General features: G+C 33.1%; 2 protein-coding genes and 1 non-coding gene across 3 annotated transcripts; 2 read left to right on the top strand and 1 right to left on the bottom strand.

Annotated features, from left to right (window-relative positions):
- The first annotated feature begins 5,254 nt into the window (after positions 1-5,254).
- On the top strand, positions 5,255-9,508 carry LOC124934462 (E3 ubiquitin-protein ligase UPL5-like). Its single transcript, XM_047475001.1, has 4 exons — positions 5,255-5,880; positions 6,647-8,472; positions 8,568-9,163; positions 9,248-9,508. The coding sequence occupies exons 1-4, from the start codon at positions 5,255-5,257 to the stop codon at positions 9,506-9,508; spliced, it is 3,309 nt and encodes a 1,102-aa protein (XP_047330957.1).
- Positions 9,509-10,264: 756 nt separating this feature from the next.
- Positions 10,265-10,337, bottom strand: TRNAE-CUC. The gene has a single exon. It is a non-coding gene; the product is annotated as a tRNA-Glu (tRNA).
- Positions 10,338-13,539: 3,202 nt separating this feature from the next.
- LOC124934461 lies at positions 13,540-14,030 on the top strand. Its single transcript, XM_047475000.1, has 2 exons — positions 13,540-13,797; positions 13,905-14,030. Exons 1-2 carry the CDS (start codon positions 13,540-13,542, stop codon positions 14,028-14,030), a joined length of 384 nt encoding a protein of 127 aa, XP_047330956.1.
- Positions 14,031-16,965: the final 2,935 nt, after the last annotated feature.

The raw sequence follows: 16,965 nt of genomic DNA, 5'->3' as shown, positions 1-16,965 counted from the left end.
ATGTCGAGTCCACGTTCTTACTTGATCTCACCTTAGTCAACGTCATGATAATAGAGTTTTGAATGGACCTCAATGGTCGTCTATAGTTGTCGAAGGTTCTTCTGTTATGCTCAAGCCATATGATATACCAAAAAATAACGGAAATAAAATCAGGATGTTCAACTGGTCGGTTAACCGATTAAGTCTAGTTTTACCTCTCATTTTACAACCCAGTCAACCGACCAGTATTGACATCGATTTTATCGATTCCGGTGCTACTAGTTTCGATCGGTTAACAAGATTTAACCAAAAATTGATAAATCAATTTTTTTAATTAAGTATTAAATGATTTTTTTTTTTATCAAAATCTTTTGTTTGAGCCATCCTATTATGTTATTACTTTTTTATATGTTATATCATATTATTATTATAATAAATATATTTAGAAATATATTATAATATATTATATTATTGTAACATTATAATATATTTTAAAAGTCTTGCATTTTAAACTAATATCTATATAAATTATATATTATTTTAAAAACAATTTTATACAAATTATAATTTAAAATTTAAAAATAATTAATATATATTATTAAATATTATTTATAATATATATAATATTTACAAAATAACTAATATAAATTATAAAATATAAATATATAATTAAATTATTACCGGTTAAACGGCTAGAAAAATAGCTCAACCGAACCGTTTAACCGATAAAAAAATTAGTTAACCGAAATCGTTAGAACCGGTTAACCAATAAAATAGTAAAATGAAACCGTTAAGTTATCGATTCAGTTATTAGTTTTCCGTTTTTTTATAGTCCTATAAAATCCCATCGTTTTAGAACAACTAATTTGACTGCCTCCACCCAAACTTCCCAACAACTACCAATGAATTCGCGCATTTTGATGGTTAAGATAGGAAGAAGAAGAAGATTGGGAAATGGAAATCGATACATTTATTGTCATTAATGTTAGATTTAACATTGTCATTTGTAACGACAAGCCGCAGGAATCTAATAAATGTAATCAATTTAATATATTAGAGATCCCTAGATTAGGATCTCAATATAATAAATATAATTAATTTAATATATTTAGAGATCTATAAATTAATGAATCTCAATATTATAATCTTGTATATATAGTTTACATTTTAAAATGTATAGAACAATAATTTGTATTCATTTATGACATTAGAGCCTAGAGTTTTTCTCTCTTCTCTCTGTGCCCTAGCCTAACGGTCCATTTTCAACTATCTTATCTTCAATCACTCTTTTACGTCATTTCCTAATAGTTCATCTTTTCTTCAATCACTTTTATTTTCTGATGACGAGTAACAAACATGATTTCATTTGGCCCTTTCCGTTTCCAACATCAAGAATCACATCTCTATTGTTCTCGAGTTGGAAAACGTTCAATACACAACATGTGCGGAGTTGTTCAAGATCCACACCCGTTCTCATCGGGTTCTTCATCACATCATCCCGTCAGTCTTGTTCTATCACCGCCATCGACGGATAAAGAGAAAAATATGTAGATAACTCTCGATGCCACTATCCTTTGGTGGATTTATGCCACAATCTCACAAGATCTCCTTCACACGATCTTGGAAACAGACTCTACAACCGAGCAAGTCTGGACATGGATACATATGATTTTTTAAGATAATTCTCATTCTCGTACGGTTTCCCTTGAGCAAGAGTTTTCCACCACTATTATGGCGGATTTTTCTAGGGTCTTGGCTTATTACAACATCTCAAAGTCCTGATTGATTGGTTATAGGGCGCCAATAGTAGGGATGGCAACGGGCACCCTACCCACCAGGGTAGTAAAGTACCCATCCCCGAACCCGACGAGTATATCTATTTGTATCTCCATCCCTGATTCATCGGGTACCCGATCCCCGACAGGTACCCTATTACCAGATTAAAATATGAATTTTTATTTATTATTTTTTAAATATTAAAAACACATATAAAAATATTACTTATTTGCATAGTTATGTTGTAAAAGTTGAACAATATAACAACTTTGTTGTTATTACATACATTACTTTAATAAAAACTAGAGAGAAGACGATTCCGCTTTATCGGTTTTTGAGAGAACGAACTATAAATAGTGGTAAGTACACAAGTTCCCCTTCTTTCTCTTCCGAGTCATATTCATGGAAGAAATAGAAGCTCGAGAAGGAAAAAAACAACATTGATTCCTGTGAGGAGAGGATGAAGCTCCAAATTCGCTCTTAGTTCAACAAAGCTTTCTTTTAGAGGTTGGGCTGCTTCCTTTTCGGTGCCCGCCAGTAGCGGCATTCTCCCATTTAATTTTACCAAAAACTTCCGTTGCAAAAGATGATATGGGCCATAGTACTAAAAACTTCGAGAGAATGTTAGAAAAAAAGACGATGAGATATTATTCTTGAACATAAAAAGTGAATAGAGAGAGAAAATATTTTGTTATTAAAAAATAGAAGATTAAGAGTAACGAGAAACTTAAATTAAAATAATGATGACGTGGTGGAGTGGAGTGTTGGTATAACAAATTAAATAATATATTTAATGTAAATTTATAATGATGATATTGATTTGAAATTTGAAAAATTATTTTAATTTTTAACAAAAGTATATATATATATATATAAATATATATATATATATTTAATATTAATATTTTGGGTATCGGGTTTGGATTTTACACACTCTCCATCCCCGACTCCGAACCTAATTGGGTAATCATTTTTACTCTCCATCTCCGACCCCGACCCCGATTTAAAATACCCGAACCTGACCACCAGGTACCCACGGGTATCGGGTATACGAGTACCCATTGACATCCCTAGTCGATAACCCAGTCTCAAATGATCGCCTTGTATTGTAGTTGGTTTTGGGCATAGAGAAGGAATACAACGGGGTGGCGACGTTACTCTAGTAGAGTGATCTTTTGCCTCAGTTCTACCAAGCACGATCCATGTTGATTTTGGAGGAATCTGGCTTGGCGAAGCGGGTGACCTCTAGTTTGGTACCGACGTCGAGTGTAGCTCTTGTCGTCGACGCGTCTGAGATGAATGGGTCACAACGTATGTCATCGTGGGGATCTCGGTGGAAGCTAAAGAAGAAGGGCTTCATAATGGGGGTCGATCGGGGCATTCCTAATACCAAGTCCAAAGTCGGCCTGATTCTCCTTGGCCATAAAAATGGGCTGGTCATTCAGGCCCACCATCATTGTCTTGGCAGTAGCCATTGCTTCTCTTCCATGTCGTATCCAACGGCTCAATGGAAGAGACCTCCTTCCAACCTTTGTCCGTCGACGCCACACCAGCAATAGGGTCTCCTTGGCCTGCGTCCGTAAAGATATATGACTTAGTCTCCACCAACTCTGACGGACATTGAAGTGGCCATGTATACCCTTGGTATTACGTCTCCTAATCTGACATGGTACAAGGACACGAATGCGACATCCCACATGACATCTCAACAAGGTACTCTCTTGTCTTATTTCAATTCAAGCATTAAACATGATACTCTTGTAGGTAATGGTAATACAATTTCGATTTTGGGTATTGGGCATACCACTATTTCTTCTCTGTATCCTAAACTTACATTGAATAATGTTCTTCATGCTCCTGCTCTTGTTAAAAATCTAGTTTATGTTCGTAAATTCCCTACAAATAATTCTGTGTCTATTGAGTTTGATCCTTTTGGGTTTTCTATTAAGAATTTTTAGACGAGGACGCGTCTAATGAGATGTGGCAGCCGGGGGATCAATATCTGGTCACAATTGGGAGTCATGTGTCATCTTTTGTTTTTGCTTATTTGTCGCCATCCTTGTGTCATAGTCGCTTGGGTCATCTTGGAAACTCTAATTTTGAATCTCTTAGATTAAATAACTTAATTCACTGTAATAAACAACATGTTACTTATATATGTCCTTCGTGTTCATTGGAAAAACATGTTTATTTTTCGTTTAATGCTTCTAATTCGATTTATTTGTTTCCGTTTGACATTATTCATAGTGATGTATGGACGTCTCATGTGTTAAGTTCTATGGCCCATAAGTATGATGTTTTGTTTCTCGATGATTTTTCGTCTTTTTGTGAACTTTCCCTTTATCTCATAAATCTCAAGTCTCTAGTATTTTCTTGTAATTTCGGACACTCATCAAAACCCAATTTGAGAGGGTTATAAAATCTTTTCAATGTTATAATGAGAGGGAATTTGCTAATCATTTATTTAGGGAATTTGCGTCCACGCATGGGATGAACTTTCGCTTCTCATGTCCTCACACTTCATCTCAGAAGGTCAAGGCCGAGAGACAGTTTCATACTATCAATAATATGATTATACATTACTCACTCATGCCAAGATATCCACCTCATTTTGGCATCATGTTCTCTAAATGGCCACATACCTCCTAAATATTCTTCCGCATAAACACATTACATACGTTAATCCATTACATTGTTTGTACTGCAAAGATCCAACATATGATCATTTATGTGTGTTGGTGTTACCCTCTATTTCCATCCACGGCAATTCATAAAAAATTCTTTCACATTCTACCCCATATGTCTTTCTTGGATACCCACTGAATCACTAGGGTTATAAGTGTTTTGACATATCAAATAATAAAATCATTATTTGTCGTCATATCATCTTTGATGAGTCTTGTTTTCCTTTTGTTAAAATTTAGTCCCCTTCACTTTTGTATGATTTTCTCGATCATCCTCTATCACCATATTTGATTCATCATCAGTCTACACCTTAATCTCCACCTCCATATCCTCCCCTTCCCCTTCCCCCTCTCTCTTCTCTTTGACCGATCACTCAAAGTCAGCGGGGGTGTTTCGGCCCAAACGTATTTTTAACCTTCTTTCTGCTGGGTCTAAATCACATTTACCTCGTAACCCTATAGCTTCCCTACAGGTTCTGAACTGAAAGTTAGCCATGCAAAAAGAGTTTAATGCTTTAATTATTAATAAGACGTAGCAGTTTGTTCCCCGTCTAAATGATGTTAATATATTCGTTCACTATGAGTCTTTACTCATAAAGAATGTGATGATGGTTCTTTTGAGAGGCATAAAGCCCGTCTTGTATGTGATGGAAAACCTAACATGTTGGCGTTGATTGTGGGGAGACTTTCAGTCATGTTGTCAAATCGGACATTATTCGATTGGTCATCAGTCTTGCCTATCAAAGAAATGGTCAATTCACCAACTTGATGTAAAGAATGCTTTTCTCCATGGCACTTTTGATGATGTTGTATACATGCATCAGCCCCTTGGGTTCATAGATTCCTCATTTCCTCATCATGTCTATCGTTTGAAGAAATCATTGTATGGTTTAAAGCAGGCTTCTCGAGTTTGGAACAAACTCTTTACGGATTTTGTGTCCACACTTGGTTTTTTCCGGACTGTTTCAGATCACTCATTGTTTGTGTTTCACCAAGGTGAGCACATGACATACTTGTTATTGTATGTTGATGATATAATATTGACGACATCCTCTAACTCTCCCCGCCGATCCTTCATCTCTAGCTTGAGTACGAAATTTGCTATGAAGGATTTAGGTCCCTTTCATTATTTTTTGGGCATTTTGGTAAGGCCTCATGCAAATAGTATGTTCCTCTCTCAACAAAAGTATGCGTATAAGATTGTAGACTATATGGGTATGTCATCTTGTAAGTCGTCGACTACGCCGGTTGATACCACATCGAAACTTGGGGCTTCAGTCTCATCTCTTGGGTTAGATTCTTCTTTTTACCACAGCCTAACTAGTGTTCTGCATTATTTGACGTTTTCTCGTCCTGATATCACGTATGCGGTTCAGCAAGTTTGTCTCTTCATGCATGATCCCCGGGAAGTATACATAGCGGCTCTAAAAATAATTATCCGGTATATGAACTCTTAATTTTGGCATTCATTTGTCTCCATCCTATTTTACATCTCTCTTGGCTTACACTGGGTGCCCGGACACACGTCATTTGTAGTTCTAGCTATTTATAAATATTAGAGAATGGTATATTTTAAAATATTTAAAAAAATAGTATATTTTAAAGAATTGTCAGCAATTTTATTATAATGAATTATAAAAAAATAATTTATATTTTTTATTTTATTTAGTTTGACTATTTTTTATAATTTTTTTAAATTTAATATATTTAATTTATTTTTTTTATATTAATATAAATAATAAAATTAATATATATACATACTAACCAAACTTATAATTTAAAATTTTAATTTATATTAAAAATTAATTTACACTTGTTTATACCAAATATATTAATATATATTTTATATTATATATAAATAATATAATATAATATAGAAATTATTTATATCATATATATATATATATATATATATATATATATATATATATATATATATATATAATATAACTAGAAATGTATATATAAATTATTTATCGATTTATTCAAACATGTTTAGTAGGTATATATTTTATATTATATATATATAATAAGCTAATTATTCGAGAGCTTGATTTTAAAATATAAATCTTCCTGAGATCAAGTAGTGTTTTGACCAAGTTATTTCAAAACAGCTTTACTGTTTACACCGATAATCTTGATTATAAATTACCTTTCTCTTATGATCGTTTACATCCATAATCTTGAATCTACAAAAACACGAGAAGAGAAGAAGAAGAAGAAGAAAAAGAATCTAAAGCAAAAGTCAAGAGTCTGAGGATGAATAGGAATGAAACCGACGCCGCTAAATCCTCCAATGACTCGGGGTCGCAAAGTTTTCATATTTCGTTTCTTTCAGATGACCCATCAATTCCCTGTTCTTCCTCCAATGATTCAATGTTGAAGTTCTTTATTGATATGATGCCCAACGGTAGTAGGTTAGTCCTAATTGTGAATCCAGAGGATTCAGTGAAGTCGGTTCACGATTATATCGAGACATTAACCCATATACCACTTACCGAGCAAAGACTGATACATCAAGGAGAACAGCTACAATGGGAACAATCATTACTTGAATCATCTGTACAAAACAATTCTGTTCTTCAATTGTTCCTCCGAAATCGTAGCACTTATCTCTTAGAAGCCTGGCAAATGGGTTGTGATTTGAGATTATTCATCTTCGATTTGAACAAAGGCAATGCAACCCTTTCTTCCGAGTTGGTAAATTCGATGTTAATGAGGTTCTTAACAAGGGTAGAGGGTTTTAATAAAGACACATCTGTTAGATATCTTCAAGTATTTTTTTCCTTAGGTTTCCCTCAAGCTATAGTAAGGCTCTACTTATCTGATAGACCAGACATCACAGAGTTTTATCCTGGATTCATTCGAGGTATCATTTTTACTTGTGGTCTGTATAATAAACCAAAGTCTCCTCCACCCATCATTTATGCACCCATATTGTTTGAATTATTCAAAACACTTCGTCTAGCTCTTCATAGTAATCACTATGTTAACGTAAAGTGGATCATCAGTAATTATGGGGCTTGTAGGAATGCTCTTTGCTCAAATCTGAATTATGTCCAACTTACTTGGGATTCAAAGGACGATAATACTTGTTGGATTGAGGATAACTGTCAGATTTTCTTTGAAGATATTTTCTCATTTTTTCAAGATGACATCACTATGTTATTGAATAGTTTATCATCTGAAATTGTGCCCCCTATAAGTAGTTCTTATGATAAATTATCTGAGGTCCGTTGTTTGGGAGATTTATGTGTCTCCTTGCAATCCGTGATAATGCAACAACTGGGTTTAGGGCCGTTGGTATCCTTTTCATCTGTTGAATTTGAACTTGATGATAGACTTAAGTGTCATTCTAAGGAGATCAAGTTCATTTATGATGTCTGTATTGACTTACTTGAGAAAATTGATGTACATCTTGAAAAAATAGAGAACTTGTTGACTATCAAATCAAAAAGAGAACTCAATAATTTCCATCTGCCTGGGCTCTATTACTTTTCTACTTTGAAGATCATACATTGTTTATCAAAAGTTTATTCAGGAGCCAGTGAAATGTTTCACAGAAAATTGAAGGAAAGAAAGATTGCACTCAACTACTTATTAACGTATAAGACTAAAGAGATAGTAGCATGGATTTCTGAGTACGATGATGTGATTGATTTTAAGTCTAGGAGAAAGTTAGTAAGGAACATGTTTCCCAAAATAACACATGTTGTTGATGATGATGATGGTGATTTTGTTGATGATGACGTGGTTGTTGATGATGACGTGGTTGTTGATGATGATGGCAACTCGAACACAATTATCATAGAGAGGTCTAAGTTGTTAGAAGAATCATGCAATTCTTTTTCCCTTGCAAATTCAGTATTATTGAAAAGTAATTTGTCTATAAAGTTTAAAAATGAGGTAGCCCATGGTCCAGGTGTAGTTCGAGAATGGTTTTTCTTGGTATGCCAGGATATCTTTAATCCATCATCAAATGACTTATTTGTGGCATGCCCGTCTGATCTCAGAAGAGTTTATCCAAATCCTGGTATGTTTGCTGCATATATGTAATATATATGTTGTTTGTATGTATGTATATTTGGTATGCAATCCAATTAATATATTGATTCATCTTCATTGCAGCTTCTAAGGTGATGTCTTATTCACGCCTTAAGTATTATAAATTTGCTGGAAATGTGATTGGCCTTGCATTGCAACATAAAATTCAAGTAGGCATTGTGTTTGATCGTGTTTTTGTCAACCAATTAGCTGGTAAAACTATTTCTCTCGAGGATATTCAAGATGCTGATCCACAGTTATACAGTAGTTGCAAGAAAATTATTGAGATGAATGCTGATGAAGTAGATTCTGATGTATTGGGGCTAACGTTTGTGCACGAATTTGAAGATGAATTTGGATCAAGGAAAGTGGTTGAGCTTTGTCCTGGAGGACAAGATGTGGCTGTAAATAGTAGAAATAGAAAACAATTTGTTGATCTTCTTATTCAACATGTTTTCGTCACATCAATTGCTCGACAGATCGCCCTATTTTCCGATGGTTTTTCAAATATATTGTTGGATTGGGAACACCAACAATTGTTTTTCAGTTCTTTAGAGCTGAAGAATCTTGATAAGTTGTTGTTGGGTAAAGGAAATGCTATTTCGGTTACAGATTGGAAAATACATACTCTTTACCAAATTTACAAAAAAACTGATCCTCAAATAGTTTGGTTCTGGAAGGTATTACATGATCTTTATTGCTTTCTTTAACCATAATATTTATCTCCTATATATTATTTATGTAAAATGTAAATTATCTTGCAGATAGTGCAAAACATGACGCTCGAGCAAAGAAGGCACCTCATGTTCTTCTGGACCTCGGTGAAGTATTTACCAATTGATGGATTTTGGGGTTTGGAACGGCTGTGGATTGAAAGATCATTCGAAAGTGAGGATCACCTGCCTTCATCTCATACATGCTTCTACAAATTATTCCTCCCACCATACTCTTCGATGGACATTATGAAGGATCGCTTACATACCATCGCCCAAGAACATCTTAGCAACAGTTATGGCATGGGGTGACTTTTGCAAGCAGATCATAGAATAGTAAGTAAAAATCTTTTATTGCAATTATTTTATTTTATTTAGAATGTTTTACTTCTTCATGTCTAGTGTATAATATACATTCATGTGAAAAGTTTTTTTTTTTGGATTTTTTAATGCAATACGAAAATAAAGAAATGAACCAAACATATCCTAAACAATTTTATTTTTTTGTTTTGAATTTTTTAAAACTAATTAAAACATTTAAAAGCACAAAAATAAGAGAACTATAAGCAAATGGTGGGCCGGTTTGGGCAGGTGGATCCAAGCCGTGGTGCGGGTTGAGTGTGGGGTGGTTTCGGGTTCCACACAATGGGTCTTGGCTAAGTTGGCTTGGGAATAGAAGAGATCTCATGTTTGTGATACACCAACAAAGTAGCAAACCCAAAATTTCAGAAATTTTGTTTTATGTTTTCTGAACATTTGATCTATTCAATAATATTGAACAAAAAAGCATCTTTCCAGTTTCCACAACCAATCCAAACATCATCAAGGGTTTAAACCTGAAAACTAATTTTATTTCTAACAAACAAACTGAACTATGTTTTTCAAATAGAGGGATCTAAATCCCCTTTTTAGTGCTGGATGTTCTTAAAACATAGATTGAAGCATACCTATATATGATGTTTAGAATTACTAAAAATGTTCAAAACACAAGAAGCAAAACCTGCATAACCAGATTTCAAAATTAGTTCTTCATTTTTAGTTAAACTAGACTACAGCAAAATATAAAAATTCCGTTGCCGGGAATCGAACCCGGGTCTCTCGGGTGAGAGCCGAGTATCCTGACCAACTAGACTACAACGGATTTGTGTTAATCATTCAAGAATGTATTATTTTACAGTTTAAACAATATTGTATTAATATAGTTTAATTGTCTTACAAATGTCAATATATACTTTAATATAATAATTATTTGAAGACATAGGTAAAAGAATTATATCTCAAACAATCATTTTCACATAAATAAATAATATAAATTATTATTTGTAAATAAATTATTATAGCAAAATGTATAAATATATTTTAAATTAAGTTAGATATTCACAATTTGAGCTCCTTATTATTAAAAGTATAAAAAAAAATCAACTTTTAATAAATGACAAAGAAAATGCAAAACATTTGAAAACATAAATGAATGTGTAGGAATCATGTTCAAATCCAATTTCAAACATTCTTGTGTAAAGAATCTGTTTGCGTTTTATTAAATCTCCGCATTTAACATACATGAAAACGAGTTTTGATTATAAGATTTTAGTGTGATTCATACCTTGATAATCGAAATGGTTATGAACTTTTCTTCCATTATTATGTAAAAAGGTAATCAAAGTCTTTTCTAACTCATAATCAAATTAAGAATTAAATACTAAAACAAATAATTGTTGTTCTATAAAGTAGTAAATACCAACTAACACACTATTAAAGAAATTATCAAACATTAACTCACTACTTAGAACAAGTCAAGAATAGTATAAACTTAACCAACTAAAAAAAAGACATTTGATAAACATGTGCATTTAAAACAAAATAATTATAATCAACATTTTATTCAAATAAATTCTAGCATATCAACTAGTCCATCTATGCAGTAAGATTGAGTAGTAAGTTTCCAATTGAATCTCGAGCTTTTCCGGTTCTGTGAAGTGAATCATAGCCATTTTCAGATTAGTTGCGTTATAATATTCAATAATTTAATTTTGAGGTTTGCGAGAAGGAAAATGACGCTTTTTTTAAATGATTCATCAAAATTAAAGTATAGTTATAGCAACAACAAATGTATTACATGAAAAATACAAAGAAACTGAAAACAAAACAAGAAAAAAAAATACAAAATCAGCGAGCACGGAGATCTTCCAAAAGAGTAATGAGATATCATGTCGAGTTCACGTTTTTACCTAATATCACCTTAGTCAACGCCATGATAATAGAGTTTCGATTGGACATTAACGGTCGTTTATAGTTGTCGAAGGTTCTTCAGTTATGTTGCTCAAACCATATGATCCATCAAAAAATAACGGGAATAAAAGCGGGGTGTTCAACCGGTCGGTTAACCGGTTAAGTCCAATTTTACCTCTTATTTTACAAACCGATTAACCGACCATTACTGATATTGGTTTTATCGGTTCTAGTGCTACTAGTTCCGATCGGTTAACAGAATTTAACCGAGAATCGATAATTTAATTTTTTAATTAAGTATTAAATTTATTAAATGATATTTTTTTTATCAAAATATTTGTTTGAGTTCGTACTATTAGGTTGTTATTCCTTTTATCTATGTTATATTATATTATTGTTATAATATAATATATTATAATAATATTTTATAGATATATTTAGAAATATGTTATACTATATTATATTAGTGTAATAGTATAATATATTTTAAAAGTCTCAATTTTTAAACTAATACCTATATGAATTATATATTTTTTTAAAATAATTTTATACAAATTATAATTTAAAATTTAAAAATAACTAATATATATATATATAGTATAAATATCTCCTTCCCCGTTGGTTGGTTGGTCGGTTTAAGATACCACTTCTATCTAATATAGGGATCGAAGAAATTTATTAATTTAGAAGTTATTAATTTATCGATTAATTAATAATTATTAATTTAAAGAGTTTGTAACCGATTCAACTTATAATTGCTAATCCTCTTTGCTAGAATTACTTTGCAGCGAACATTAAGACTCCAAATTTACTATTAATGACTTTTGAAGTACTATTGTAAATTTAAACAAGAGATACAAATGTGGGACCGTAACGTAAAAGTAACTTTTGAAGTATAAAGTTAGAGATGAGCTTCAACTAGACTTAACTTTACAAGAAACTAGACAACTAATGAATATTTCAATAGAGTGTAATATATATGTTTTCAGTTTCTATGAATTATTAATTTATGATTATTTTGGGACCAAAATTTATAAAGGGATCTCCCAAAAAATATTATCTTATTATTTTATCGAGTTTTTCAATTTATTACATTGGCCTAAGTCGAGACCAAACAAATTTATTAATTTAAAGATTTTATAATGTATATATATTATTAAATATTATTTATAATATATACAATATTTACAAAATAACTAATATAAATTATAAATATATAATTAAATTATTATCGGTTTACCGGTTAAACTGCTAAAAAAATAGTTCAACCAAAAATCAAACCGTTTAACCGATAAAAAACTGGTTAACCGGAACCGTTAGAATCGGTTAACTAATAAACTAGCAAAATAAATTGGTTAGTTATCGGTTCGGTTTTCGGATTTTTTGCACAGTCCTATAAAAGTTCACCGTTTTAAAACAACCAATTTGGCTGTCTCCACCCAAATTTCCCAACAACTATCAATGAATTCACGCATTTTGATGGTTAAGATAGAAAGAAGAAGGTTGGGCAATGAAAATCCATACATTTGTTGTCATTAATGTTAAATTTAACATTGCCATTTGGAACGACAAGCAACAGGAATCTAATAAATGTAATCAATTTAATATATTGGAGATCCCTAGATTAGTGAATCTCAATATAATAAATATAATCAATTTAATATATTGGAGATCCCTAAATTAGTGGATCTCAATATTATAATCTTGTATATATATAGTTAACATTTTGGAATGAATAGAACAAATGATTGTATTCTTTTATGGTATTAGAGCCTAGGATTTTTCTCTCTTCTCTCTTTCGCTGCGTCCTAGCCTAACAGTCCATTTTCTAATATATTCTCTTCAATCACTTTTTTACGTCGTATCCTAACAGTTCATCTTCTTTTCAATTAATCATTTTTCTTTTCCGATGACGAGTAACAAACAAGGATTTCACTCAGCCTTGTCGTTTCCAACATCAAGAATCATGTCTCAATTGTTCTTGAGTTGGAAAATGTTTAATACACGACATGGACGGAGTTGTTCAAGATACATGCTCGTTCTCATTGGGTCCTTCATCACATCATCCCGTCGGTCCCTATTCTATCGTCGCCATCAACGGATGAATAGAAAATATGTGGCTAACTCTCGATGACATTGTGCTTCAGTGGATATATGCTACAATCTCACAAGATCTCCTTCACACGATCTTCGAATCGGACTCTACAATCGAGCAAGCCTGGACACGACTACGTGAGATTTTTAAGATAAATTTCATTCTCGTACAGTTTCCCTTGAGCAAGAGTTTTCCACCACCATCATGGCAGATTTTCCTAGTGTCTCAGCTTATTGTCAACGTCTCAAAGTCATGGTCGATCAATTGTAGGGCGTCGGTAGCCTAGTCTCTAACGACCGCCTCATATTACAATTGGTCACGGGCCTAGAGGAGGCGTACAATGGGGTGGAAACGTTACTCCGAAAAAGTGATCCTTTTTCTCAGTTCTACCAAGCACGATCCATTTTGATTTTGGAGGAATCTAGCTTGGCAAAGCAGGTGGCCTCTGGTTTGGCACTAACGTCGGGTGTAACTCTTGTCATCGGCGTGTCTAAAACGAATTGGTCATAGCTTATATCATCGTGGGGATCTCGGTAAAAGCCAAAGAAAAAGGGCTCTCGTAATGGGGTCGATCGGGGCAGTCACAATACTAAGTCCAAAGTCAGCCTCCTTCTCCATGGCCGCAACAACAGGCTGGTCATTCAGGTCCACCATCATTGTCTTAGAAATGGCCATGGGCTTCTCCTCCATGCCCGCATCCAATGGCTCAATGGAAGAGACATCATTTTAACCCTCGTCCATCGACGCCATAACAACATATGAGTCTCCTTGGCCTACGTCCGCAAGCATACATGGCTCAGTCCCCACCAACTCAAGTGGACATTGAAGCGGTCATGTATACCCTTGGTATTACGTCTCCTAATACAACATGGTACAAGTACACGGGTGCGACGTCCCACGTGACATCTCAACAAGGTACTCTCTCGTCTTATTTCAATTCAAGCATTAAACATGATATTCTTGTAGATAATGGTAATACGATTCTAGTTTCGGGGTATTGGGCATACCACTATTTCTTCTTCGAATCCTAAACTTACCTTTAATAATGTTCTTCATGATCCTGCTCTTGTTAAAAATCTAGTTTATGTTTGTAAATTCACTACGAATAATTTTGTGTCTATTGAGTTTGATCATTTTGGGTTTTTTGTTAAGTATTTTCGGACGGTGATGCATCTAATGGGATGTGTCAGTCGGGGGGATCTATATCCGGTCACAATTGGGAGTCAAGTGTCGTCTTCTGTTTTTTATACTTTGTCATCATCCTTGTGGCGAAGTCGCTTGGGTCATCTTGGCAACTCTAGTTTTGAATATCTTAGATTAAATAACTTAATTCATTGTAATAAACAACATGTTTCTCATATTTGTCTTTTGTGTTCATTGGGAAAACATGTTTGTTTGTCATATAAGGCTTCTACTTTGATTTTTTTGTTATCGTTTGACAGTATTCATAGTGATGTATGAACATCTCTTTAGTTAGTTCTATGGGGCATATATATTATGTTTTGCTTCTCGATGACTTTTCGTCTTTTTTTGTGGACTTTCTCTTTATTTCATAAATCTCAAGTGTTTATTGTTTTCTTACAATTTCAGACACTCGTCAAAACCCAATTTGAGAGGATATAAAATCTTTTCAATGTGATAATGGGTGGGAATTTGCGTCCACGCATGGGATGACCTTTCGCTTCTCATGTCCTCACACCTTGTCTTAGAACGGCAAGAAGAGAGACAATTTCTATCAATAATATGATTCATACATTACTCATCCATGTCAAGATACCCACCTCATTTTGACATCATGCTCTCCAAATGGTCACATACCTCCTAAATATTCTTCCGCATAAACACATGCCATACGTAACTCCGTTATATCGTTTGTACCACAAATATCCATCATATGATCATTTACGTGTGTTTGGGTGTTTGTGTTACCCTTTATTTCAATCCACGGTGATACATAAACTTCTTCTATGTCTACCCCCATGTGTCTTTCTTGGATATCCACCGAATCACAAGTGTTTTGACATATTAAATAATAAAATCATTATTTGTCGTCATGACATTTATGATTAGTCTTGTTTTCTTTTTATTGAAATTCAGTCTTCTCCACTCTCGTATGATTTTCTCAATGATCTTTCATCACCATATGTGATTCATCATTAGTCTACACATTCATCTCCACCTCCACATCCACATCCACCTCCTCCCCCTCCCCCGCCCCTCTCTCTTTTCTTCAACCGATCACTCGAAGTCAGCGCGGGTGTTTCGACCCAAACGTATTTTTAACCTTTTTTATGTTAGGTCTAAATCTCATTACCTTGTAACCATGTAGTTGCCCTATAAGATCTGAATTGAAAGTTAGTCATACAGGAAGAGTTTAATGCTTTAATTGCTAATAAGACGTGGGAGTTGGTTCTCCATCCAAATGATGTTAATATTATTCGTTCTTTATGGGTCTTTACTCATAAAGATCATGCTAATGGTTCTTTTGAGAGGCATAAAGTATGTCTTGTATGTGATGGAAACTCAATAGGTTGGCGTTGATTGTGGGGAGACTTTCTGTCATGTTGTCAAACCGACCACTACTCGGTTGATCATCAGTCTTGCCCTATCGAAGAAATGGTTAATTCACCAACTTTGTTAGAATATAAGATAATATAATGTAAGTAAATTGTGATTATATTATATTATATTATATTATATTATATTATATTATATTATATTATATTATATTATATTATATTATATTATATTATATTATATTATATTATATTATATTATATTATATTATATTATATTATATTATATTATATTATATTATTAGTTTCCTTATAAGCTCAATGTAATGTCTATATAATAGACATAACTTATGTAATTCAATATATATCATTCTAATACAATTTCTCTTTATTCTAACATGGTATCAGAGCCTTATTATCGTTTTTAAGTCAATTAAGTGATAGTCTTCCGCTGCCTCCATCAATGGTTACTTTAGCCATTGATGGAGGGCTCTAATAATTTTTTATTAATTATTATTACTATCTCTTAATAATATTTTCTTCTTTCAAATAATTATATTGATATTCTTATTTTTTTCAACAATCATATTCTCTGAGTTTGTTTTCAGTTGTTGCTTTATCCCAGTAGTTAATGTCATATTTTTAGGTGTTAATCCAATCATATGTGTTCCTTTACTGGTTATTTAGTCAATACACTGGCATTCTCTCGTTAGAATGAGTTTTACAGGTGTTGTTTCAATCCAACATTTTATTCCCATGGGATTCTATATACCTTCTTTTCTGATTTTCTTTAATGCAACACACTGCCATCCCGTCGTTGGATGGATTTCGAGACTCGCGAATAACTTCGGAGTTTATTCGGTTGTTGTTTCACCCCCAACATTCTATTCTCATGGGATTCTACCTCTTCGTTGGTTTATCCGTCAACA

Source organism: Impatiens glandulifera, chromosome 4, assembly GCF_907164915.1.
Source record: "Impatiens glandulifera chromosome 4, dImpGla2.1, whole genome shotgun sequence".
NCBI classification, from domain to species: domain Eukaryota; kingdom Viridiplantae; phylum Streptophyta; class Magnoliopsida; order Ericales; family Balsaminaceae; genus Impatiens; species Impatiens glandulifera.
The sequence above is the reverse complement of the archived record's forward strand: the minus strand, read 5'-3'. Positions and strand labels throughout refer to the sequence as shown.